The sequence below is a fragment of the Sus scrofa genome, chromosome 2 (genome assembly GCF_000003025.6).
Source record: "Sus scrofa isolate TJ Tabasco breed Duroc chromosome 2, Sscrofa11.1, whole genome shotgun sequence".
Lineage (NCBI taxonomy): Eukaryota > Metazoa > Chordata > Mammalia > Artiodactyla > Suidae > Sus > Sus scrofa.
The window spans coordinates 81560349-81587949 of record NC_010444.4 but is presented as its reverse complement, the minus strand read 5'-3'; the positions used below and the strand labels follow the sequence as shown (position 1 = coordinate 81587949).

The 27601-nt window shown below is 39.2% G+C and overlaps 1 protein-coding gene across 3 annotated transcripts in view; it reads left to right on the top strand.

Moving 5' to 3' along the window:
• SIMC1 (SUMO interacting motifs containing 1) overlaps nt 1-27601 on the top strand; it is a 73993-nt gene that overhangs the window by 25756 nt on the left and 20636 nt on the right. For 2 of the 3 annotated variants that reach the window (XM_005661476.3, XM_021084429.1), the window contains exons 2-7: nt 3288-4793; nt 8652-8884; nt 9932-10001; nt 14211-14365; nt 19898-20050; nt 21171-21299. In XM_005661476.3, the coding sequence (XP_005661533.1) occupies nt 3288-4793; nt 8652-8884; nt 9932-10001; nt 14211-14365; nt 19898-20050; nt 21171-21299 (2246 nt within the window). Of the gene's footprint in view, nt 1-3287; nt 4794-8651; nt 8885-9931; nt 10002-14210; nt 14366-19897; nt 20051-21170; nt 21300-23418; nt 23689-27601 lie in introns of those variants that run through there. The other variant, XM_021084430.1, reaches the window with a different exon arrangement.

Below are 27601 nucleotides of genomic sequence, written 5' to 3'. Positions count from 1 at the left end.
TACAAGGAGCATTCAGCAAGTGGGCCGTGTGTTAGGGCATAAAACAAGTCTCAATGTATTTCAAAAGCTTGAAGTCTTACAGGGTTTGTTTTCTGATCATAATGAAAGTAAGCTTGAAATACATGATAATAAGATGACTATATTAAAAACTGTGAGATGAAGCCAAAGCATATTTACAGGCAAATTTTTAGCTTTAGGTGCTAATGCCAGAAAAGAAAGATCTCAAAAATCAAGTGTCTAAGCTTCACTTTAAGAAGATAGAGAAAGAAGGACAAATTAAATCCACTGTAAGTAGAAGAAAGGATATGATTATAACAATAAAAATAAATGAAACAAAAGACAGATGAAACACCTGTCACTTTAGAAAGATCAATAAAATTGATAAGTTTCTAGCCAGACTGATCAGAGAAAAAAATGCAAAGGATGTAAGTTATCAATATTGGGGAAAAAAAAGAATTGGGAACAAATCTATACAGAGTATAGACTTGAAAGATGATAATGGACTGTTGTGAATAACTTTGTGCTAATAAATTTGACAATTTAGATGAAACAGACATATTCCACAAGTCACAACACACATGAAGGAATAGAAAATGTTAGTATGTCTACTAAATTTTAACTACAAAGCAAATTTCAGACCCACACAGCTTCACTGGTGACTTTTATAAACGTTGAAGGAATATATAGTACCAGTCCAACACAACCTAAATAGAGGGGCTAGGAATAGTTCTCAATTCATTTTTAAAGGCTAGCTTTATTATGATAACAAAAGCAGTAAAAGCAATTACAAGAACAGAAAATTACAAACTAATATCCCTCATGAATATGAATGAATATGAATGAATTTTTAACAAAATATTGACATATTAAACCAAACAATATAGAAAAGGTATAGTACATCATAACCAAGTGGAGTTTCCCCCAGGATTGATTCAACATTAGAAAATTGGTGAATAAAAAAAAATTTTTTTTTCAAGTCCGAATGTGCAACATATGGAAGTTCCCAGGCTAGGGGTCCTATGGGAGCTGCAGCTGCCGGCCTACACCACAGCCACAGCCGCACGGGATCCAAGCCACATCTGCAACCTATACCACAGCTCACAGCGACATTGGATCCTTACCCACTGAGCCAGGGATCAAACCCACATCCTCATGGATAGTCAGATTCATTTCCGCTGTGCTACAACAGGAACTCCAGTGAATAAAAGTTTTGATAATAATAGGGCAAAGGAAAATCATAAGATATCTCAATAGGTGCAGAAAAATCATTTGACAATATTTAACATCCATTCCCAAGTAAAACTCCAACAAAAGAAGGAAACGAAAGGAAAGTTTCTCAAACTGATACTGGGGCATCTATGAAAACCATACAGCTAACATTATACTTGATGAAAGTCTCATGTATCTGCTTTCAGCATTTCTGTTGAGAATTATACTGGATCCTTAGCCATTATAATAGTAAAGAAAAAGAAAAGTCATGCAAAGAAGTAAAACTTTTATTTGCAGATGACATGAGTTCTTATATGGAAAACCCTAAGGAATCTACAAGAAGAAGTTACTTGAACTAATAAGTGAAATTTAGCAAAGTCAGAAGATACAGGGATAATATACATAAATCAGTAGTATTCATATACTAGCAATAAGTAATTGAAAAATGTCAAAAAAATTTCCATTTTCAATATCATTTTAAAACATTAAAACCTTTGGGATTAAGGAAGAGGTTTGTATAGATGCAGTGGGGATATGAGGGGAGTAACAAATAATTTAATCTGGGATGTGAAGTGATCTGGAAGAATTTCACATAGTGATGTCTATGCTGGGTCTTAAAAGACAATAAACATCCAAACAAAGGGATAATAGTCATTCCAGGCAAAAGAAAAAACATCAGCAAACATAAAGATAAAAATACCTGAGAAAGCATGCACAGTTGGGGATCTGACATGGTTCTGTGTGATTTGATCACATGAGGAGGAAGAGTAGTCAAGAAGAGGCTGAATTATGAAGGACTTTATGAGTCTTACTAAGATATTTGTCCTTTATCCTGTAGCTCATATGGTGGATTATAAGAGAGGGAGACATGGTGATGTTACATTTTAGGAGTTGGCAATGGAAGAGGACTTGAATTCAGACCCTCTGTGGCCTTGCAGCTATTTCTGTTGAGTTCAGCTAGCAGTAGAGAGGCATTGACGCTGTGTGGCTGCTTCCGAAGAATGAGGCATTAGGTTTCACCACACAGTTCCTGTTCCAGGATGAGGTGCATGCCTACTTCTCTCTTGACCCACCCAGAATCTTCTGCCCTGCTTTGATGCCATTGGCAGTGGTGACCTTCACATCTATTAAAAGAAATAAGCATGGTAGCTGCAACAGCATTGCTAGCCCAGCAGTTGGCACCTAATATACCAATGGCTGCGGTACCCAACAAAATGAGGAGACACCTGAGAGATAGAACAATTTTGCTCCTTATTCATGACACAGAGGTTGTTTACAATACCTCTGACTGGCATCCTCAGGCTTTGTGAACTGCCTAATCATTTTGCCAAAGAATGGGGGTAAAGATAGGAAAGCTTTTAGTTTTAAATTTATGTAGGCTGAGACTTATACTTGTTAGTTTTATAACCCCTTACTGTATTGTCTTCTATATCTGACTGTGGGCTGACTATACATTGAATGAAGTTGTACATTCTTAGGTCCTAACAGAGAAAGAAGAAAACCTGGGTTTGACTGTCTGTCTCTGCTACATAGCTATATAATCCACAGGTACATAACCTAAGCCCTCTGAACTCTAGTTTCCCCACCTGTGTAATGGAAATGATAGTGCCTTCTTGATAGGGTCTTTATAAAAATTAAACATAGGTGAAGGCACTCAACATTTTCTTGGCACAAAGTAGATTCTCTTTTATTAGCTTCCCTTATTTAGCTTCTGTTGTATCTTCTGTTGTTTATCCTGTGTATCTGCTTTTCCAAAGGTTGCTTTTCACTTTGACTTAAGGTCAAAATCCTTCCTACTACTCCCCTGTCCCTCTTGGATCACAAAGCATTTCCCCCTGTGCCCTCGATTATGTGCTTATGGCCGTTGGATAATTTAAGAAGGTACAGAAATGGACAGCTTTGACAGTAGCAAAATTGTGACCAAAGGAAACAAACTTATGCTTACATTATACAAAATATGTAAATTGTTAGTGAAGTGAAAAGGTAAACTATGTATCCTTAAAAGCTAAGATTTCAGCCCTCTTAGAAAAAGCTAAGATCCGTACTTGACCTCTTATCTTCTCACAATCCTTCAACAGGATTTCATTGACTTAACTAGAGAAACCAGACCAAGGGCAAAGGATCGCAGTGGACTCTGTGTGATTGACCTGACAAGATCTGAGGAAGAAAACAGACCTATTGCCACTCTTGACTTGACTCTAGAACCTGTCGCTCCTTCCCAGAAGGAGCCGGCCAGTCTTCAAACATGTGCCAGCCTTTCCAGCAAAGAGATGATGGAAGGGCGGGTAGACAGAAGCTCTCGGCCTGCAGCTCGGAGAATCATTAACAGTGATCCTGTGGATCTGGACCTTTTGGAAGAAACCACATTTGAAGGTCCCCAACCTCCTACTTCCCTCAGTGGGGACTCTCTTTATCCAGCAGAGCCGAATTGTAGTTCATCCGTATTCAAAGGTGACCTCAGCTTCTTTGCAAGCCTGCAGCTCTCTTCAGATGTTCACTCCCTCTCCCCAATGAGCAATAACGGTAGCAGCAGCAATCAGAGGGCACCCTTTCCATGCCCACAGCAAGATGTGCCTTGCCCACCGCAAGCCTTGCCCTGCCCACTGCGAGCCTCTCCATGTCCACCGCGAGCCTCCTCATGCCCACCACGAGCCTTGTCATGCCCATCACAAACCGTGCAGTGCCAGCTACAAACCTTGCCTCACCTTCCTCAAGAAGTGCCATACCCTCCTCAAGAAGTGCCATGCCCCCCTCAAGATGTACCATGCCCTCCTCAAGATGGTCTGTGTCCTCAAAATGTGCCATGCCCTCAGCGGAATATGCCAAGTCCACCTCAAGACTCACCATGGCATTCTCAACTCTCACCAAGCCCACCTCAAGACTCACTGGGCCTGCCTCAAGGTGTACCAGGCCCACCTCAAAACATATCATATCCACAAAATGTGGCATACCTACAAGACATGCCACAGTCCCTGGGAGACCTGCCACCATCACCAGATGTGCCACAGTCATTGGTAGACATGCCAAAGTCATCAAGAGACATACCACAGTCACCAGCAGATGTGCCACAGTCACCAGAAGACATACCACAGTCACCAAGAGACATGCCACAGTCACCAGGAAGTGTACCGCATTCACCTAGGGAAGTCCCACACTTGTCAGGAGATGTGCTCCGCTCACCTGGAGACGTGCCAGGCTCACCGGAAGACATGCCACACACACTTAGAGACTTGCCTCGTTTACCACGAATCAGGCCTGACTCACCCCAAAATGATGTGCAGAGCCATGACACGCCTATGGAAGTCTCAGCCCCATCCTCTCCAAGCTGCTCTCCCAGCCCACAGTCTCCACAGTTTGAAACTTCCTTAGAGAAAATTCCTTGGCTCTCAGTCACAGAAACTCCAACCAGAAAAGAGACGTTACTGTCAGAGCCTGTCAACCCCGGGTCTACCCAGGTGCAAGTGCGAACACCACAAGGTGGGTTGTACAACAGACCGTGCCTGCATAGGTTGAAGTACTTCTTACGACCTCCGGTGCACCACCTCTTCTTCCAGACACTAATACCAGATAAAGACACGAGAGAGGTGAGCTGACATGTCTCCCTTGGGGATTAGGTGTGCTTCGTGTAGGCCTGGCATAGGGTTAGTGTGCTGTAAGGAGTCCATGCACAAGAGAACAGGCCCAGTTGAGTTTGACATTTTTCTCTTTCTCCCACTTGTGGAACCATTCAATGTGGAATCAGATCTGGGTTCAGATTTCAGCCCTACACTTAAAAACTGGTAGTGGAGAAGTCACTTTCCCAATCTATAAAATGGGGATAAGAACATACCTTACAGTGTAATTAAATGAGATAATGTGCAAAGTGCCTGTTAGAGTGCCTGGCTCATCATAGGGCTTCATCAAATACTTCAATTGCTACGCCTTTCCCTTCCTGATGCCCTCGTTATAGCTACTGTGTTACAGAAATAATACTCTTGACTTTTCAGAGCCTTCAAAATTATTACTCTTTGACTTTGGGGGAGAAAATTCAACTTAAAAAAATGTTTTTATTTGAAGCATAGTTGATTTACAATATTGTGTTAGTTTCAGGTGTACAGCAAAGTGACTCAGCTATGTATTTTTTTCAGATTTTTTTATTACAAGATATTGAGTTTTGTTTCCTCTTCTACATAGTAGGTCCTTGTTGCTTACCTATTTTATGTATATTAGTTTGTATCTGTTAATCCCATACTCCTAATTTATCCTTCTCCACCTCCTTTCCCCTTTGGTAACCATAAATTTGTTTTCTAGGTGAGTCTGTTTCTGTTTTGTGTCTAGATTTTATTAATTTTTAGATTCCACATAAAAGTGCTATCATATAATATTTGTCTTTGCCTGTCTGACTTAGTATAATAATCTCTAGGTCCATTCATGTTGCTGCAAATGGCATTAATTCATTCTTTTTATGGATGAGTAATTTTCCATTTTACACACACACACACACACACACACACACACACACACACACACGCATGCACGCACGCACGCACGCACACACACACCCCACACCTTCTTAAACCAATCATCCGTGATGAGCACTTGGGTTGTTTCCATGCCTTGACTATTGTGAGTAGTGCTACTATGAACATTGGGATGCCTGTATCTTTTCAAGTTGGAGTTTTTGTCTTTTCCAGATACATGGCTAGGAGTGAGATTGCTAGATCATATGGTAGTTCTCTTTTTGGTTTTTTGAGCAGCCTCCACACTGTTCTCCATAGTGGCTATACCAATTTACATTCCCGCTAATAGTGTAGGAGGGCTCCCTTTTCTTCACACCTTCTCCAGCTAAATTTTAAGATTTTAATGGGAATGCTACTTATTAATCTTCATTGATCTATATGAACTAAACCAGATGTGTAAGGAAAAGAATTGTGGCTAAGTCCCACAAAATGAGCTTTTTCCATTATACATAACCACATTCTCAACATTAAGCAGACTGGCTTGAAGTAGTTTAAGAATTCAAAAGGTACAGTCTCCTTTTGGAGCAATCAGTGATCCACCTTAGCCAGTGTCAGGCATCCACATTGACTTGGCCTTGGAGAGTGAATTTTTTTCCTTTCATATTAATCATTCTATCTTGTAATAGATTTTTTTTTTTTTGGCTTTTTGCTATTTCTTGGGCCGCTCCCGTGGCATATGGAGGTTCCCAGGCTAGGGGTCTAATTGGAGCTGTAGCCACCGGCCTACGCCAGAACCACAGCAACGCAGGATCCAAGCCGTGTCTGCACCCTACACCACAGCTCACGGCAATGCTGGATCGTTAACCCACTGAGCAAGGGCAGGGACCGAACCCGCAACCTCATGGTTCCTAGTCGGATTCGTTAACCACTGCGCCACAACGGGAACTCCCTATCTTGTAATAGATTTTATGATTCTTCTTTCTGAATGACTCTTCCCAACACTAGCTCATTCTCTTTTTTCTGGTGGGTTTGCCTCAGGTTGGTGATACACCATTCCACTATCAAGAGCACTTGGCGGACTTGAAAAAGTTTGTGTTTCCCTAGTCAAGGCCGTAGTGCTTTATAGATGCTACACAACTAGAGAAGCCATCACTAGGTGCAGATCACCTTCTGTGTACACATAGCTCAGATTACAAGGTGGCAATTAGGCCTCACAGAGTGGATTTTCTTCTTCATCTTTATTTCTTAGCTTCTTAAAGAACCTCCACTATCTAGGATACATCTGTAAGTCTTTTCTGTCTCTTCTGATTACTTTTGGGCTTTTCATAAGTACTTCTTCACTAAGTCGTCCATCTGTGCCCCTCCCCCCAGCCCAGAACTGTTTTTTGTTTTGTTGGGGTTTTTTTTTTTTTTTCATGTGATGCACTGTATTTTCTATTCTATTTAAGTTTGTTGGAGTTTGGGGTCAATTTCACATTATTTTTTATTGAAGTATAGTTGATTTACAATATTATATTAGTCATGGGCAAAAGATTTGAGTAGTCATTTCTCCAAAATGTTCAGTATCCTTAGTCATTAGGGAAATGCAGTTAATTGCTCTACCACTGAGCTATACCCATTCTTCATTAGGAAAATGCAAATCAAAATCATAATGGGATAATACCACTTTACATCCACTAGGATGGCTATAGTATTTTTAATTGAAATATTGTCAATTTATACTATTGTGTTACTTTCAGGTGTATAGCAAAGTGATTCAGTTAGTTTTCAGATTATATTCCATTATCAGTTATTACCAGATATTGAATATAATTTCCTGTCTGTGACAGGAAATCCCCCCAAGAATTTCTTAGCTGTTCTCCATGCCGCTGCTTACTAGCCACTGGACTTAACTCTCTGAGTATGTTTTTGTTTAGCTCTAAAATAAGTCCTAACACCCATATCATGGTGTTGTGTGGCTTAAAGGTAAACACAGAAAAGCACAATGCCACCTTTAAGGGCCTGTAGAAGTGCTCTATAGAATAGACTTCCGTTTGCGAAGGGGGAGGGAGAGGTTGATGTTACTAGATGCAGACTATTACATTTTGAATGGATAAGCAATGAGGTCCTACCATACAGCACAGGGAACTATATCCAGTCTCCTGGGATAGAACATGATGGAATATAATATGAGAAAAAGAATATATATATGTATGACTGGGTAACATTGCTGTACAGAAATTAGAGGTTTAAGTTCTTCTGCCCGTGTTTAGTAGATGTTCTGTGCTACTCATTCGACATGTAGATGTAGTTTTTTGATGTGTTTGTGGGAGAAGGTGAGCGTGACTTCTTACTCCTCTGCCATCTTGAACCTTCTCCTCCAGAAATTGGCACAACATGGTAAATCAACTATATTTTAATAAAAAAAAAGTGCCCTATAAATACTGGTTCCCCTTAAGGATATGGGCATCAAAATAATTTATATATGTTGTACTTTCTATGCTGTATTTTAATACAGATGAAATCATGTATATGTAGAACTTTGAATTCCTATTTGTTAATTTAATATAAGCATTTTCCCATGTCATTAGAGGTGTTTTTATTTATCTTTTATTTTTCATTTATTTTTTTGCTTTTTAGGGCTGAAGGTGCAGCATATGGAATTTCCCAGGCTAGGGGTCTAATTGGAGCTGCAGCTGCTAGCATACGCCACAGCCACAGCAACTTGGCATCCAAGCCTTGTCTGTGACCTACATCACAGCTCATGGCAACGCCAGATGCTTAACCAACTGAGCGAGGCCAGGGATTGAACCCATGTCCTCATGGATACTAGTCGGATTCATTTCCACTGCGCCACAGCAGGAACTCCTAGAAGGGTTTTTAGATAAGGTTTTCCTGTCTCTCTTTTTTTAATTATGAATATTTCAAATGCATGGAAAGTTTTGCTGTCTTCAACTTGTTCCAAAACCTTTTGCTTTTATTCTGTAGAATCCCATCCTAATTTATTTATTTTTATCTCTATAGAGCAAGGGTCAAAAATTAGAACCTATCCCTCATCGAAGACTAAGGATGGTAACAAACACCATTGAAGAAAATTTTCCCCTGGGGACCGTGCAGTTTTTGATGGACTTTGTGTCACCTCAGCATTATCCACCCAGAGAAATTGTGGCTCACATCATCCAGAAAATCCTGCTCAGTGGCTCCGAGACTGTGGATGTCCTAAAGGAGGCCTACATGCTTCTCATGAAAATTCAACAGTATGAACCTTAGCTGTTGGCAAATCTTCCAGGGAACCTGGACTCCGGGCACAACATTCTCTTGCCTAAGCCTTATTTGGCTAACCCTTAGAGAGGGTGACTTAGTATATTAGTATTTGGATTGCAAGTGACAAGAAACTTGATCCAAACTGGCTTGAAATTTCTCTTTTACCAGCTGTTAAATTCTCTTTTAGCAGGTGGTAAAAGAGAATTCCATGACTTAATGTTACTAGAAACCTAGGAATAAGATATGACTTAATTTAGCTCAAAAATAGTTGCCAGAATCCATTTTTCTTTTTTAAATTAAAAAAATTTTTTTTCTTTTGTTTTTTTTTAGGGCCACACCCACAGCATATGGAGGTACCCACACTAGGGGTCTAATTAGAGCTACAGCTACTAGCCTATGCCACAGCCACAGCAACACCAGATTGGAGCCTCGTCCGCGACCTACACCACAGCTCATGGCAACATCACATCCTTGACCCACTGAGCAAGGCCAGGGATCGAACCCACAACTTCATGGTTCCTAGTCAGATTCATTTCCACTGCACCATGACGGGAACTCCAGGATCCATTTTTCAACTCTACTATGTTTCTGTTTTTAGGCTTCATATGGTAGCCTCAGCCTCTAGCTTTTAGAACACTCTTAGTGCAAGAGAGAGTCCACTTCCTTTATAAGGACACAAGAGTTCTGAAATTGAGTCTTGAGGTTTTAACTGGCATAAGACATGAGTCCCTCTTAGAGTCAGAACTGAGGGGTAAAATATCATGATTAGCTCAACATGATTCGCAGTCTTCATGCCAGGGTCCTAATGGGTAAAGCCAGTGGTACTAATGTCTCCCAAAAGAGAAGTGGATACTGGGTAGCAAAAAAAAAAAAAAAAAAAAAATGATGTTCCACTACCCTCAGGTGACATGGTATTGTTTCAGAGGGTGGGCAAGAGCACTGAGGATAAGAGGAAGCTTCTTACTTCTGTCGTCTTCTAGGTCCCATCCCTTCTAACACTAAACTCCCCAGAATTCTAATTGATCTCGTTGGACTTTCAGGCTACATCCAGCTAATGCCAAGACGGTGGAGTGGGACTGGAAGCTGCTAGCATATGTCATGGAAGAAGAGGTACCATAACAATTGCCAGTGTGACTCTTTTGCAGTGGATGTTTTAACTTGAAACAAAAATGACAGTAAATCTGGTGATAAAAACTTTACCATTATTCCTTCCTTTTACTACCCCCCTACCCTGACCAAAACATTCCTATTGAAATGGTATGTGCTATCTTCCAATTCAAGGTTGAATACACTCACTTATCACTCTCCTTGAGATCTCATTGAAAGTAACAGTAAATGGGAGTTCCTGTCCTGGTTCAGCGGTTAACAAACCTGATTGCTATCCATGAGGACGCAGGTTTGATCCCTGGCCTCACTCAGTGGGTTAAGGATCTAGTGTTGCCGTGAGCTGTGGTGTAGGTCGCAGACATGCATCTCGGATCCCGAGTTGCTGTGGCCCTGGCGTAGGCTGGTTACAGCTTCGATTGGACCCCCAGCCTGGGAACCTCCACATGCCACGAGTGCGGCCCTAAAAAGACAGAAAGACCAAAATAAATAAATAAATAAAGTAACAGTAAATGAATAGGAAAAGTTATAAACCCATGGCACTGAAAATAAGGGCAAAAACAGTAGATTTGAATGAAGATTGAAGAGCTAACGGAAATGTAAGCCTGATGACTGATGAAGCTAGGAAGAGAGAGCTACAGACTAGAACACATGAGGAAGGGCTGTAGCCAAAGAGAGAAGAAATCTGCCCTTTAGGTAGAGAAGTTTTAGACTCAGAAACACCATATATAAGAAGATTGGAGTAGGATATCAACTGTAAATTTGTTGTAAGCTTGTAGATGGAACTGACAACCTCTCCATTTTTGAGTATAGAAAGTTCGATTGTCAGGTTACCTATCCTTCAGGCAAAAATAAATCAGAGGATTCGTTGTCTAAAGAGATTGAATGAGCCATCTGTCATACACGAAAGTAGCTAGTGTAGAGTTTGTGTTCCAGAAAAAAAACCTCTGCATTCTGACCTTTAGAGATCCCTAAATTTAATTGCCACCTTTCTGTCTGCTCACTCAAAAGCAGTTGGATGGATTGAGTTATTGTTGACTTAGAATTCTGTACTCAGCCAAACTATTAGTCAAGAATGAAGGCAGAATAAAGACATTTACAGACATGTACAAACTTGAAAAAATAACCACACACACTCCATTTCTTAGGTTACTTGAAGATATGCATCCAAAGAATAGGAGAAGAATCAAAAAAGGAGGCACAGGATCCAGGGAGCACTAAGTCTAATCTAGAAGAGTACAAAAGAGAAGCCCTGAGATAACCGCAAATAGCTGACCTAGAGAGCAGTCATTCCAGATTGGAGCAAAATAACACAGGGCTTTAAGAGAAGATGATCTGGTAAATCAACTATACTTCAATAAAAAAATTTTTTTTTAAAAAGAAAGAAACAATGATCTGAGAAGATCACCAAGACGGTAGACAAGAAAGCTCCAGACCCTCATTCCCCAGTGGAGACACCGAGTTAACAACAATGTGTGGACCAGAATACTTGTGTGAAAACTCTAGACATCAGTTGAGAAGCTACAGGACCTAGACAATGCATAACCAAGAAGGGACACCATTGCAAGGAGTAGGAAGGTTTTGTGGTATTTTGTGTGCCTGTACCCTGCCCCCCGCCCAACATAGCACAGTATGCATGGAACTCTCCCATACCCTGGTCTCTCCCTCGGGATAGAAACAGAAGAGTGGATGTCGAGTCCAGTGTTCTGGCTAATTAAGGGAATAGTTTCTGTCTCACCTGACTCAGAGCACTGTTGTAAACAGTAGCATGTCTTCAGGCCGAAAAGAGAAGTGAGCACTGCAGCATTTTAGCACTGCAGAGAGTATGTAGTTCCACAAATAAGAACTGGTGGAGTAAGACACCGTGGGCTCTTGAGAAGAAATATGGGCAAACCACTTAGGAGATTGAGACAGATAGAAGCGCTCACACAAGCTCAGAGAAAACACATCCCCAGAAAAGGTCTGAGAGGTAGCAGAACCTCTAGCCAGGCTGATTGGTGAAGGTCTTGCCCTACATGAACTCAGTGGATAAAGCCTGGGAAAGGTGGTTGTTTTTTCAAATGTTTAAATCTGAAAAGAAGATTACGAAGCGTAAAAAGAAACAGAAATGTGGCCCAATCAAAGGAATGAAATCAAGCTCCAGAAACTGACCCTAAAGAAAGATAAATCTCTCAACGTTCTGATAAAGAATTTCAGAAAACTATCTTAAAGATGCTCAAGCAGTTGAAAGAGAACATAGATAGGCAACAGAATGAAGTAGGAAAATGATGCCTAAACAAAATGAGAATATTAAACCAAAAAACCGTAGAAAATAATCAAACACATTCTGGGGCTGAAAAATATAATAACTGCTTTTAAAAAAATTCACTAGAGGGGTTCAACAGCAGTCTTAATCAGGCAGGAGAAAAAAATCAGTGAACATGAAGAGACATCATAGCTTAGGAATTGGGGAGTATTATATACACATTACTACTATATAAAATAGATAACTAATAAGGACCTACTGTAAGCATAGGAAACTATACTCAGTATTTTATAATAACCTATTTGGGGAAAGAATCTGAAAAAGTATATATCTTAAAAATCAACCATACTTCAATAAAGTGAAAATGAGGGAGAAATAAAGGCATTCCCAGATAAACAAAAGCTGAGGGAATTCATTACCACTAGCCCTACCCAGCAAGAAATGCCGAGGGGAGTCTTGCAGGGTAAAATCAAACCCTCAACGGTAACTTGAAGCTATATGAAGAAATAAAGATGTCAATAAAGATACATGGGCAGTTATAAAAGCTATTATTGTAACAATGGGGTTTGTAACTCCACATTGGTTTGCTATGTAATTTAAGTGACTAAAACATTTTTAATTGTTAATCTGAAAGCTAGTATTACTATAACTTTGTAACTCCACATTTTTTTCTACATAATTTAAGAGACTAATGCATTTAAAATAATTATGGAGTTCCCATTGTGGCTCAGTGGATTAAAAACCCGACATAGTGTCCATGAGGATGTGGATTCAATCCCTGGCCTCGATCAGTGGGTTAAGGATCTGGCGTCGCCACAAGCTGCAGTGTGCCGCTAAAACCCAGATACAGCGCAGATCTGGTGTTGCTGTAGCTGTGGTGTAGCCTGGCAGCTGCAGTTCCTATTTGACCCCTAGCCTGGGAACTTCCATGTGTTGTGGATGTGGCAATAAGATAAGACAAAATGTTTATCTGGAGGCATGCAATATATAAAGATGTAGTTCTGTGACATCGGCAACCGAAAAGAATGAGCTGTAAAGGAGCGGAGTTGTTGTATGTCATTGAAGTTAAGCTGGTATAAATTGAAATTAGAGTATTATAATTTTAGAGTATTAAATATAATCCCCCTGGTAACCACAAAGACAACAGCTATAGAATATACGCAAAGGGAAATGAGAAAGGAATGTAAACACTTCACTACAAAAAATCAGCTAAAGACAAAAGGCAGTAATGCAGGACATGAAGGACAAAAACAAAACAAAACAAAACAAAACAAAAACCCTGTAAGGACAATCTATAGAAAACAAATAGCACAAGGACAGAAGTCCAGAATTATCATTAAAGGGAAACCAACAAATCCTGCCTGCCTGCCTGCTGTGTGACAGGCACATACAATGGCTTTGGTAAGGTTAGTGTTATCACCACATAAATCACCAGGACACTGAGACTCAGGGTTGACTTAAATAAGGGATGGAGCTGAGTTTCAAACCAACAGAAAGAAAAAAAGTCTGTGTGCCGCTAAAACCCATGCTTGCTACGTGCATCAGTTTGGCTTCAACAGGTAGGATCATTTCACCTGTAACAGAAAACTCAGGTCAGTCTTGCTTAAGTAATGAGGATGTGCATCTGCTCATATTACTTCAAGTTTAGCAGTGAGGTAGGCACCATGGTTGCTTGATTTAGCAGCTTGGCAGAGTCATTTTTCTGTCTCTCTGTTCAGATATCCACAGTTTGGGGTTTATCCTAAGACTGACAGGTTCAGCGATAGAGGCTGACTTTTCAAGCTCGAGGCTTGCCCTACTTGCCCTCTTTTGTATGACCTAGACTGCCTGCTCTTTCCCAGAAGACTCTCTTTTAGATAGACACACATGTTGACTCAAGGTCTTCCCTTGACTTAGTATTTATGAGAGCACAATGCTCACCATCACCCATCGAGATTGAGAGGCCATACTTCTCATTTTCTCTCCCCCAGGGACAAAATCTGCCTGGGCGTGTCCTTTTTCTGCGTTACGTAGTGCAGACCCTGGAAGATGATTTCCAGCAGATCCTGAGGAAGCAGCGACAGCACCTGCAGCAATCCATTGCAAGCACTGTGCTGTCCTGTGACAAGCAACCCCACAATGTCAGGTAACCAGCCACCTGAGCCCTGGGATGACAATAGGAAGGGGCTGTAGGTGGGCAGCTGCTCAAGTCCGGAGCACATTGAGTGGATGAGATTTCCTAGTGACTAGGTGGCATCACAGGGGTAGTTATGACAGCTCTAGACAGTCCTACAAGAAAACCTCTCTGTACCAACTATGTGTCAGGCACGACTGCTTGTGTGATTTTTCTTCCAAGACCATCTGACTTCTTTAGTCTAGTTCAGTATTGTTCAGACAGCTTCGTGAGATCCAGGGGGAAACCTCAAAGTGTGTAAAGCTTCTCACAGCTTTTATAAACTGAGATTTATTTTCATAAATCCATAAATTCCTTGAGTAACTCAAGATAAATCTCATTTATCACTTCTACTTCCTGAAGTCTATTATGACAATAGGTCCCATGGCTGGCAGTGAGGTGCAATAAAGTAGTAAGCATGTGTTCTTTTACTGTAGAATCAGGGCTGAAGCTTCTGGAAGCTTCAGAGTGGGGAACTACCATATCCTTATACCAAGGAGGGGAAATGTGGTTTCTAGGGTGGGAATCCCAGGCTAGAATCTTCCTCCTGGAACTACAACCCTTGCTTCTTTTGGAAACTCTTCTCACCAGCATTACTTTGTTTTCAGAGCATCATTGAAATCCTTTCACTTGTATTACGTTCTCATATATTCTTGCATATTTGTGGAAGTTTTTTTTCCTTTTTATGGCTGCACCCGTGGCATATAGAAGTTCCTGGGCTAGGGGTTGAGTTGGAACTGCCCTGCTGGCCTATGCCACAGCCATGGCAACACCAGATCTGAGCTGCATCTCAGCAATGTCGGATCCTTAACCCACTGAGTGAGAACAGGGATCGAACTCACATCCTCACAGAGACAACATTGGATCCTTAACCCACTGAGTCACAACAGGAACTCCTGTTCTTGCATATTTGTGAAGAATAGTTTTTACAGACCAATATGGGATATTGACTATTATAACTCCTTTAATTAAAAGGACATTTCATTATATTTTGAGTATCAGCTTTTTCTTCCTTGGTTACATGCTTATATTCATTTCTCTAGATGTGGTATTTTTTGTAAAGCCCAAATGTTCATGATCATGGGGGTAGAAAATCAGTGAGAGAATCTACAAAGAGCAAAGAGTAGCATATTTGGGTTTGAGATGGAAAAATAACAATTTAAATAACAAGAGCAACTCTCCTGACCAGTCTGCTTTGTGAGCGAGCATAGGCATTGGATTGTGAGATAGGAGACAGGAACCCAACCCAATCGGATGACACGTCTCATGGTGTAAGCCTCTCACTGTACAGAGTTTAACTCTGGGATTTAAAGATAGCTATTTTTGTGACCTCTACATGCAGGCCACATCCTCCATTTTGTGCTTTTTCGGTGAAAAAAGTAAGTTCCACCTGGAGGGAAAGAGATTGAGGTTGTGGTTACACGGATGTGTGCATATATTTATCAAAACCCATCAAAGATAAATCTGACCTCTAACATGTAGAACAGTTCTCAGAGTCTCTGAGAGGCTGTTTCTGGGTTATAATCCTCAGCCTGGCTTGAATAAAATTTTCCATTTCTTTCTTCAAAAAAAAAAAAAAAAACTCATCAAACAAAAACCAATGTGCAATTTATTTCATATAAGTTATAACTCAAAGATAAGTTTTTCAAAAGAGAATGATGGGAAATCAGTCTTCATATGACCCCTTCTTAAGTAATTTTCTGTTCTTTTTTAACTGTGCATACAAAGAGTAAACTAGTTCTAGAAGATTTAAGAAATATACTATTCCGGAGTTCCCGTCATGGCTCAGCAGAAACGAATCTGACTAGCATCCATGAGGACGCAGGTTCAATCCCTGGCCTCGCTCAGTGGGTTAAGGATCCTGCGTTGCTGTGGCTGTGGCGTGGGCTAGTGGCTACAGCTCCAGTTCGACCCCTATTCTGGGAACCTCCATTTGTTGCAGGTGCAGTCCTAAAAAGCCAAAAAGAAAAGAAAATGTACTGTTCCCCAGATTCCCTCACCCATGTTTCCCTTTTCCACAGGGATAACTACTTTCAACTCTTTAAGTGATTCTTTGGATTTTTACCTCTTTGTGGCTAAATAACCTGCTTGTGTTGCTAATTCTTGGTTTTTCATTATTAGCTATTATCTATTGACTCCTTACACGAAAGATGAGGAGTTAGTTATCTTTCTTTTCCTCCCTAACTCCTCCCTCACACACACACTTCTCAGCCCCTATACCATCAACATAGGATATTATAACTTTGTTTAGATCAGTATTCAGTGTTTCTATTACTGTAACTATGTGTACTAGTCAGAGTTGAGCCAAGTACTGAACTATGATTACTTTTTCTTTCATTCATACCTTTTTGTTTTCCTTAGAGTTAATAATTGCCTCGTCTTTAGTTTCCTCATATTCTTTGGGCATATCGGAAGTTTCCTCATATTCCTTGTGTGTTTCGGAAGTCAACCCCAAGTTCTCTGTGGTTTGATCTGAATATCCTCTAGATGTTTATTCTGGGTAGTCTTCAAGTTCTTCTTGAAGATCTGTTATAGAATGTTTTGACCTTCTTCAGTCTGGATTGGTTGTCATCTTTGCCAGTTTTTATCATAAATGTGAGAATTCCCTTCATTTGTTTCCATGTTGAATCTCTGTTTCAGACCTTCACTTTCTCGGTTTACTCCCTCTTTTGGTGGATCAGTCCCCAGTAGCTTCTTTAAAAGGCATGTGGGAGGTAAAGTTTTTGAGATCTTGTATATCTGAAAATATCTTTACCTCCCCACACACTGATTGACTAATGAGTATGGATATGTAGGTTGGAGATAACTTTTCTACAGAACATTAAAGGAAATCTCCCATTGTCTTCAGCTTCCAGAATTGCTTTTAAGAAGCCATAAGCTACTTTGATCAAGGTACTTTGTAGGTACCTTGATTTTTTTTCCCTCTGGATGTTTATAGAATCCTCTTTTTACCATGTATGCTTGTTTCATCCATTATGCTGAGCATTCAGTGGGCCATTTCATGTCTTTTATTCTTGGAAAATAGTTTTCCTTCCTGTTAGCATATTATTAATTTCTAAGAGCTCTTTTTATTTAAATGCTCCTTTTTAAAATTAATCAATAGTTTTCTGTTCTTCTTTCATGGATCCATATCTTTTTATATCTTTGATGATACTGATGATGTCTTTTGTTTTTGGTAATTCTCCATATAATGTCTGTTTTTCTCTAAGTTGCTTTTTTAAGGAGAGAGGAGGGTTGCTTTTTGATATTTTGATCTTTCTCTCTTGTGTTAGAATGTATCCTTAGATGTTTAGTAAACCCTGATAATCTATCCATGTTTAAGGGGGACAGGCTCAAACGCTGACAGACTCTGAATACATGGCAGTACATTGTCATTTCCAAGTTTCCCTGTAGGTGGAACTGGCTGCCCGTTTCTTAGAAAATACCTTGTCAGTGTCTTTACGTCTTTCTTCTTGGACTGGATGAGTTTTCCAGAAAAGACTTTCAGTCTTCTGCATGAAGGATGAAGATCAGGATGCCAGGTTTTCGGAAGATGGGTGTGAGAAGATGTCAGGTGTCTCTGCGTTGAGCGTGGATATGTTCACTTACTGCCCCTGTTTTCTGCTTTGATACCTCCACCTCCCAGCTGTGCCAGGTATCCCAGTCCACAGACCATCTGTTTGACCTCTCCACAGAGTTAGCCTGAAGTCTTCAGGGTTTGGAAGAAGGTCTAAGGGTCTAGAAGTTTCTTAAACCACTTACAAGCCATCATATTTGTTTTAACTTGCCCCCTTTCATTCTTACTTCATGGTTGAGTATGTCACCTTGTACTACCAGTTGCAGCACTTAGGGAAGTTTTTTCCCCCCCTTTTTTGGTAAATGGAATTATTTAGGATTGCTCCTCTCTACTGCTGGCTTAGGATTCAGCTTTCTCAATTCTACTAAGTCAGTTAAAATTTGCCCCTTTGCCAAAGTCATAGACTTAGATTAAACATCATCTAAACATGACATTTGCCTTATTTACTTAGTTAATTGGTTACTTTCAGTTTTGTAATCAGCATCTCCTAATCTATCCCCTAAATCAAAGACTAGGACCTTGACAATTGCCTGCATCTAACCACACATCCATCCCCTATCACCCACTTTTGCACCTTCTTGCACCCAAAATTATCAGCATCCTGAATGTTCATTGTTTTCCTTTCCTTTTCACTTAGCTTTAGTGTACTTACATGTATTCTTATAATGAATATATTTTTATTTTAGCTCCTTGTAGCTGTATATAAGAATATCATGATGTATGTAATTGATTTTATATTTCACTTAATATGATAGAGTACTATTTGTTCATATTGTTACCTATCTGTAGCTTATTCACCTTCACAATTGTATAATATTCTATTTTGTGAATATACTTCATTTTCCTTTCAGCTTCCAAATTTTCACTGTTATTATCTCCTCTCCTTTTCTTCCCTTCTTTGTGGATTTTTTAAAAAATTATTTATTGTGGCGTTCCCATCATGGATCAGAGGTTAACAAACCTGACCAGTATTCTTGAGCACACAGGTTCAATCCCTGGCCTCACTCAGTGGTTTAAGGATCCAGTGTTGCCATGAGCTGTGGTATAGGTGGCAGACACAGCTCGGATCCTGCATTGCTATGGCTGTTGTGTAGGCCAGCAGCTGTAGCTCCGACTTGACCCCTAGCCTGGGAACCTCCATATGTCACAGGTGCAGCCCTAAAAAGACAAAAGACAAAAAAAAATTTTATTTACCGTCGTATTAGTGGGATTTAGGAGGGAACAAAATTAGGTGTGTATATTCAGTCCATCGTTTTTACCTGGGTTACCTAAGTGATCACCAAAAGTAACTGACTGTATGAGATGTTTTTACCTTACTGATCTTGAGAGCCTACAGCCTGTATAAAGTGTGACTCCATTATACATACTCTAAACCTTCACATTAATAATGGCTGACACCTAATAATAGAAAAGCTGCAAGGTCATCCAGTCCAACTTTCACCTTGTCAAGGATTGTTCCTGATAAGGAAGCTACAGACAGTGGGCTTTGACCTTCGAGATACCTTTCAATAATTATAACTTCAAGAAAAATGTTGGTATTTTACTTAGCTTTTGTAACCTTACTGCAATTAAATGCAGTGTTTCCATTAGACTTTTTAAATATTGAAAATAGCCTGACACAACTTAGAATAGATTTACAAGGAGATCCTGCTGAGTAGCATTGAGAACTTTGTCTAGATACTCATGTTGCAACAGAACAAAGGGTAGGGGGAAAAATGTAATTGTAATGTATGAATGTAAGGATAACTCGATCCCCTTGCTGTACAATGGGAAAATAAAATAAAATAGAAAAGAAAAGGACCTCTTAAAAAAAAATAGCCTAAGAGCCTTTTCTATTGCTGTTAGGAAAATCTCGGAATCTAGAAGCCCATGTTAAGGTTGCAGTTCTGAATACCATAGAGTAAGACAGAAGTTTAAACTTTTTTGTTCTTATCTTTTTTCCATTGCAGGGATGTCATCAAGTGGTTGGTCAAAGAAGTAACTGAAGACAGATTAACTCAGCCCCCAGATGAGAATCAGACATCTCCAGGAACAGGAATCTTGAAGGCCAACAGTAGCCAACCTTCTCCCCAGCCCAACCTGACAAAGAACACCAGTCAGCTGTAAGGGGCAAGCAGAAGTTATCGTTCCTGGGGCTATTGGGATTTACTGTTTTAGAGAGCAGCGCAACTCCCTAGGAACAGTTTTCCCCAAATTAACAAGCGCTTGTAACATAGGCTGATTCTTACTAAAGACTATCTTAGTTTGACTAAAGGCTGAATTCCTAATTTCAAAGGTACAACAAAAGCAGACGCTTTCCCCCTATGAGTAGGCCTTCACTAAGTGAATTCACAAAGCTGAAGTGGAACAAAAGCTAGAGGATACTGCCTGCCCTTTCCTGGATTCCAAGAGGCAGTACAGGGTTATAGCTACTCCTCACTTCATCTGTCCATTGATGGAAGAGGAGTGAGGGGAGTGGGTGTTTGGCAGCCTCCAGTCCTCAAGGACCTGTGTCTCCCTCCTCCAGTCCTGGGAGAAGAATTGCAGTTAAACTGCAGGTGCCAACAGGTTATAGCAACAATGGCTCAGACTAGGGCAGGTCCATTTTCCTCTGACTCCACTAGAAAAAGATGCCTGGCACATCTTTCTGGGGGTGAATATGGTCTTCACACATTTTTTTTGAAAAATGCCAGGATTTTAGGGGCTGGGGTTGCCCTTTTGCAAGTAACCTACTGTTCCATATCAATTATATTAAAAAAGTCACCCTGGATAGTTCAGATATAGCATTTGTGCCTGAATTCACAAGGCTATATTATAACCTAGTTGTGCTGACCTGACTTAAATATAAGTGTTGCTTTCAACTGATTGAGGAGGCAATCTTGTGTCTAAAGGGAGAATGTTTTAGAACAATGAAGCGTTTGCTTGGGCAGATCAGGGAAAGTCCTAAATTAGGAAAGTAGGGTCATCCTAGAATCCCAGTGTATAGGCCCAAGAGAGGCAGACACTGTTTCTTAAATGAAAGCTAATATAATAATCAATAATAATAATAATAAAATTATTATAAGTAGATGTTAGTAGAAATAAAAAAAAAAAAAAAGCATGCTGATAGCTTGAGTAGTTCTCCCTGACCTAGTATGTGCTTTCTAAGACCCTTTAGTACACTGGTGGGGACCTCATCCCAGCCAGCAGGGTAGCTCTTTGTCAGACCCTCCCGCTCATTCGTGTTCTATGTTCTGGACTCAGGATTGTATGCCAGCTGCAGAGGATGCTGTCCATAGCTGTCGAGGTGGACAGGACCCCCACGTGTAGCTCTAATAAGATTGCTGAAATGATGTTTGGGTTTGTGCTGGACATTCCTGAGAGAAGTCAGAGGTGAGTTTTAGTTTTGTTCTTGTTTTGGGGGTCTGGGAACATAATTTCAAAAAAAATTCCAAACAGTAGTTAAATTAGGAAGAAAAAAAAAAGACATAGAAGGATAGTTCCTGTCTCTTTAACATTTTGGAAGGAAGAGGTTCTCAACCAATTGTTACTATTTGCAAGTAAGGCATAATTTCTTGGGAGGAGGGATAGAGCCTTAAATGCAGCCTAAATTTTCCCACTTTATCTGTTTGGCTAACAACTTTGCTCATCCCTCAAGGTTCAGCTCTTAAGTACTGCCATCTCCTCTGACCCTCAGCCATAGAGCCTGGTATAAATGTTCACTAAAGTCTTGATGGACAAATAAAATAGGCATGTCCAATATTAGAGGAAGAAGAGATGACCCAAATATGAATAAGGTTACGCCTTTAGAATGAGCCCAGATAGTAAGGATAAGGAATTCAATTTCTCTGAGAATGTAAAAGCATTCCACTAGGAAGAGATAAAGAAAGAGAGTTCTTGGCTAAGACCAATGATCCCTTCTTTGAACCAGTAATTTTAGAATCCAAAGAAAGAAAAATAAACTGGAATGAATATGAATTCATGAACAGTTGCTAGTACAGGAAACAACTATGTGAGAGCCATCGTATGCTGGTGACCCTTGGGGAAATTATCTCTACAGCTCCCTGTTACCATCCCCTCAGCTCTCAGTTGGCAGCCAAGACTACTCGTGCACAGTTCTGGCTCCTCTATTAAAAGAAAACGACATAACAAATAGTATTGTAATAAAGACTTAATTAAAATACCCTGCTAAGATTGACAAATGTTTATTGGGTCCCTACAGTGTGGCAGTCTTGTCACATTAATTACCTAATGTTTTCATAAAACATTATAATGTTATTCCTATTTAACAAATGAGAAAAATACTCTTAAGTAGTTAAATAACTGGCCCAAGGTTACCTGGATAATCAGATTCAGAATCCAAATTTAAACCCATGTTTCAACTCCCATACCATTCATTCATTTAGGTCCAGATTCTGGTGAAAGATGAGAAATCTAAGGAATAGGTAACTATAAACAAATTTAGACTTAACATAGACAAAAATATTTTAAATAAAACCTGGCCCTGCTTTAAAACTTTCTCAGAGGAGTTCCTCTAATGGCTCAGCTGGTTAAGAATCCAAGATAGGGTCCGAGAGGATGCTGATTTGTTCCCTGGCCTTGCTCAGTGGGTTAAGGATCTGGTGTTGGTACAAGCTGCAGTGTAGGTCACAGATGCAGATAAGATCCAGCATTGCTGTGGCTGTGCATAGGCTGGCAGCTGCAGCTCTGATTTGACCCCTAGCCCAAGGACTTCCATCTGCTGCAGGTATGGCCGTAAAAATAAATAAATGAATGAATGAAGGAACCAAATAAACAAGCAAAATTTTCTCAGAAAAGGCAAATTGGCAACCACCTAAATTATACTAAAAGATGCTTTATATGGCCTTTATCTTGGTTTATTTTCATTTTTTTTAAAGTTTAGTTATAATTTGCATGCAGTTAAATGATACAAACTAATTTACATGGGTTATCATTCCATGAATTTTGATAAACACATAGCCCATGTAACCTTTCATTTTTCCCTTGGAGCTCATTGATAGTTTATAGAAATCCTGCAACCTTGCTGAATTCACTTATTCTAGTAGGAATTTTTTTGTGGTTGCCCTGGGATTTCCTACATATACAACATATTGTCTGCAAATGAAAAGTTTGACCTCTTCCTTTCCAATGTCTATGCCTTTTGCCTCTTTTTCTTGCTTTATTGCATGGACTGATACTTCCAATAGAATATTGGAGTAGTGATAAGACCACACATCCTTGCCTTATTCCTGATCTTAGGGGGAAAACAGTCCATCTTTGACCATTAAGTATAATGTTAGCTATAGAAATTTCATAGGTGCCCTTTGTCAGATTGAGGAGGCTTCCTTCTAATTTATTGAGTGTTTTTGTGAAGAATAGGTATTAAAAATTGTGAAGTGTAATTTCCCTCATCTATTGAGATAGTTATAATTTTTCTCCTGTGTTCCATTGATGTGGTGAATTATGGTGATTAATTTCCTAATATTAAATCAACCTTACCTTCCTGGAATAGAAAACTCTACTTGGGGAGTTCCCGTCGTGGCTCAGTGGTTAACGAGTCCGACTAAGAACCATGAGGTTGCGGATTTTATCCCTGCCCTTGCTCAGTGGGTGAAGGATCCGGCATCGCCGTGAACTGTGGTGTAGGTCGCAGACGCAGCTCCGATCCTGCGTTGCTGTGGCTCTGGTGTGGGCCGGCGGCTACAGCTCCGATTCAACCCCTAGCCTGGGAACTTCTATATGCCGCGGAAGCGGCCCAAGAAATGGCAAAAAGACAAAAAAACAAAACAAAAAAAAAAAACAACCCTCTACTTGGTTGTGATATGTTATCCTTTTTGCACTGACAGATTCAATTTGCTAATATTTTGTTAAGGGCTTTTGCATCTATGTTTCCTAGAGACATTGATCTGTAATTTTATTTTCTTATAATGTTCAACCACATTCATATTTAAAGAACTGTAAATTAAAACTCTACTAAGATAACATTTCTAACCTATCTAAAAAGCAAAAATTTTAAGTACTATAAAACTCTGTTAGTGAAGCTGGAGAAAACAGGTAGGTACTCATACATTGCTGGTGGGAATGCAAAATGATGCAAACGTTATGGAGGAGAATTTTACAATATCTAAAAAAACTAAATGAACATTTACCTCTTGACCCAGCAATCTCATGTCTGGGAATGTACCCCCAAGGTACATTTCTAACAATATGAAATATATATAGATATTCACAATAGCATTGTTTGTAATTGTGAAATACTGGAAACAACCCACATGCCCATACATGGGACAGTGGTTGAATGGCTGTCATATATCTACACATGGATATGTATCTGTAAAAAAAACAAAAATTAAAAATAGCAAAATTTTTATGAACTGTTTTCCAAAATATATTGTTAAGTAAACAAAGCAAAATACAAAAGAGTATGCATGGTAAATATATGTACATTTTCTAAGAAGGAGAAATTTTTAAATATACATGATTATAATCATTTGTGGGGGAAAAAAAGTTAAACTGCTGACTAATCAAACTGCTTACATACAGGGGTGGATGGTAACAGGCTGGAAAGGAGTTAGTTAGGGTGTTGGGCTGGAGTGGTAATGGCCTTAGTGGTGGTACCAATAATGTAATAATTCCCTGAGCACACTTCCTTGTATAGTTATAACTTTTATACTTTTAGGGCCATAATTAATCTTTTACATACTCAAAAAAGAGAAATAAATCAGTGAAGAAGTTGGAGGGGAGCCTAACATGTAATGTAAATAGACAAATTAACCTGTGTTTCAAATGTATAACAACTGGGACCATGGGGTGGGGGGTGGGAGGGAGGAGAATCTCAAATAACTTAAAAAAAATAATAATTACAGATTCACAGGAAGTTGTAGAAACTCATGCAGAGGGATCCTATACACATTTTTCCCAGTGATTACATCTTGTATAATTATAGTACAGTATCACGAAAGGAAATTGACTTTGGCACAATCCATGGAACACATTCAGATTTCAGCCTGGTTACACTTGTATGTAGTTCTGTTTAATTTTATTACTTGTATAGCTTCACATAACCACCAGCACAGTCAGGATATACAGAACTGTTCCAGCACAGTCAGGATATACAGAACTGTTCCATCACCACCAAGACCCCTTGTACTACCCATTTATGGCCATAACTATTCATCTTCCCCAATTCCTGGCAACCACTAGTCTGTCCAAGTAAGCGAACACACAATATTTGGACTATATGCCCTAGACCTAAAGACAAAATGACGGGTGAATAAATATCTAGTTAGTAGATTTCTTTTTCACAGAAGTATAAGTTAATTCAAAAACTATCTTGTGTGTATTCTATGATTAAACAAATAAGTTTATTGTGGATAACAAGAGCTAATTTTTTCACTGTCAGAGAAGAGAGTTACACATATGAAAAGGGGAAAGGATAGAAGGAAGCCTGTGGTGCTGGATTGGAATTGGAGATATCGCTATGAACTTGTGGTTTCTAATAAATATGGCTAGATACAGGAATAAATGTACATGTGTGAGTGTGTTTTCTACATACTATACTGTGTGTGTGTGTGTACGTGTGTACTCATAGTCTGTCTCCTACCTCTACCCACTGAGAGAGCATAGAAACAATTACACCCTAGCAACAGTGAGCACACTTAGTCCTCAGATCTTTGTAAATTTCTAAATACTAGTTTACACCGAAAGGAACCAGAGCTGAGGTAAGGAAAAGTATAATATGAGCCTAGAGCCTGTTGTTCCAGAAAGTGAGGAAGTGCTCAAAGAATGTTCAGAACTGTTGAATAAAATAAGAATCCATGACTCTAATACTGAAAGGAAGGAAGAGGAAAGACTATCTTCCTTACAGTAGAAAGCCAGCTAATAAATGTAAGAGGAAACAATGAATTAGGGGGAAATGCCATATGATAACCATCATAATGAGTTAATTCTGGTATGAGTGAGCACTAAAATGGTGAAAGTTTGTGGACTACCAAGATGTTTTCACAATCTCAAAAATATATTTTCACAAGACATTCATTAGGAGGTAACAACTTTCCAGTGGAGACACTACTGTAGTCAGGTGATCAAAATTAACACCAACAATGGGGCAAATTGGTACCATATGCGCTTTGATATGAAGCACTGAGAAAAACAACATTTTTGCAGCCCTCTTGCCAAAAAAAGGTATAACCTCAATCAAATCATGGGAAGGTATCAGGGTAATTCTAAGTGAGAAATGTTCTATGGGAAAAAAAAACAATGACCTGCATTTTTCAAAACTGTCAATGTCATGAAAGACAAAGCAAGACTGAGAAACTGTTTCAGATCAAAGGACATTTGAAAAACAGGAAACTGAATGCAACATATAATCTGGGGTTTTCTTTTGTTATTAACGGCATCATTAAGACAATGGAGGAAAACTGATTAAAGTCTATGGTTGATATAATAGTATTGCATTAAGATTTATTTCTGATTTTGATCATTATACTTGGTTTTCTAAGAGGATGTCCTTTGTAGGAATCATACACTGAAGTATTTAGGGATAAATGGGTATCATGTCTGCAACTTACTAATAGTTCAGAGGAAAAAATTGAAAGAAAACAGAAGTATAAAGAAGATATGGTAAATGTTTAACATTTAAGGCAGCTGGGTAAAAAGTATTAAGGGTGTTTGGAATTATCTGTGCTATTCTGCAACTCTTCTGTGAATCTTAACAAAAAATTAAAAGAAAAAAAGCCTATTTATTATAAACAACATACAGTTGGATTTGCTTTTTCAAGCAGCTGACAATCCCTGCCTTTAACTGTAGTTATTCATTCGATTTACATTTAATTATTGATTTTACTTCTATCATCTTACTATTTGTTTTCTATTTGTCCCTTATGTCCTTTGTTCATTTTTACTTCTTTTTCTTCCTTCTTTTCATCAATCAGGTATTTTCTGTTTTTCTATTGTCTGTCTCCTAAGGCTCTTAAACTTTTTTAATTAAAATTTGATTTTGACATAATTGTTGATTCTCATGCAGTTGTAAGGAATCACGCAGAGAGATCGCATGTGTTCTTTACCCAATTTTGCCCAGTGATAACATATTGCAAAACTTGAGCATAAGTATCACAACCGGGATATCAAGATTGATACAAGCCAAGATGCAGAACATTTCCATCACCATAAGGATTATCCATTTTGCCCTTTTATAACCATCCCCACTCCCCTCCCACCCTCATTCCTCATGTCCTGGCAGCTACTAATCTGTTCTCTATTTTTATTATTTTGTCATTTCAAGTGTTGTATAGATGGAATCATTCAATATGTAATATTTTAGGATTAGCTTTTTCATTTACCATAATTCTCTGGGGATCCATTCAAATTACTGTATCTATCAATAGTTGATTCTTTTTATTGCTGAATAGTATTCCATAGTGTGCATGTACCATCTATTTTTTTAAAAAACCATTTATCCATCGAAGGATATCTTTGTTCCCATTTTGGGGCTATTACAAATAAAGCTTCTATAAACATTCATGTACAAATTTTTGAATAAACTAAATCTTCATGTCACTGACATAAATACCAAGGAGTGCAACTTTTGCATTATATAGTAGTTACTTATTTAGTTTTTTAAGAAACTGCCAAACTGTTTCCTTGAGTGACTCTACTATATTACATTCCCTCTAGCCTGGTATGAGTGATCCAGT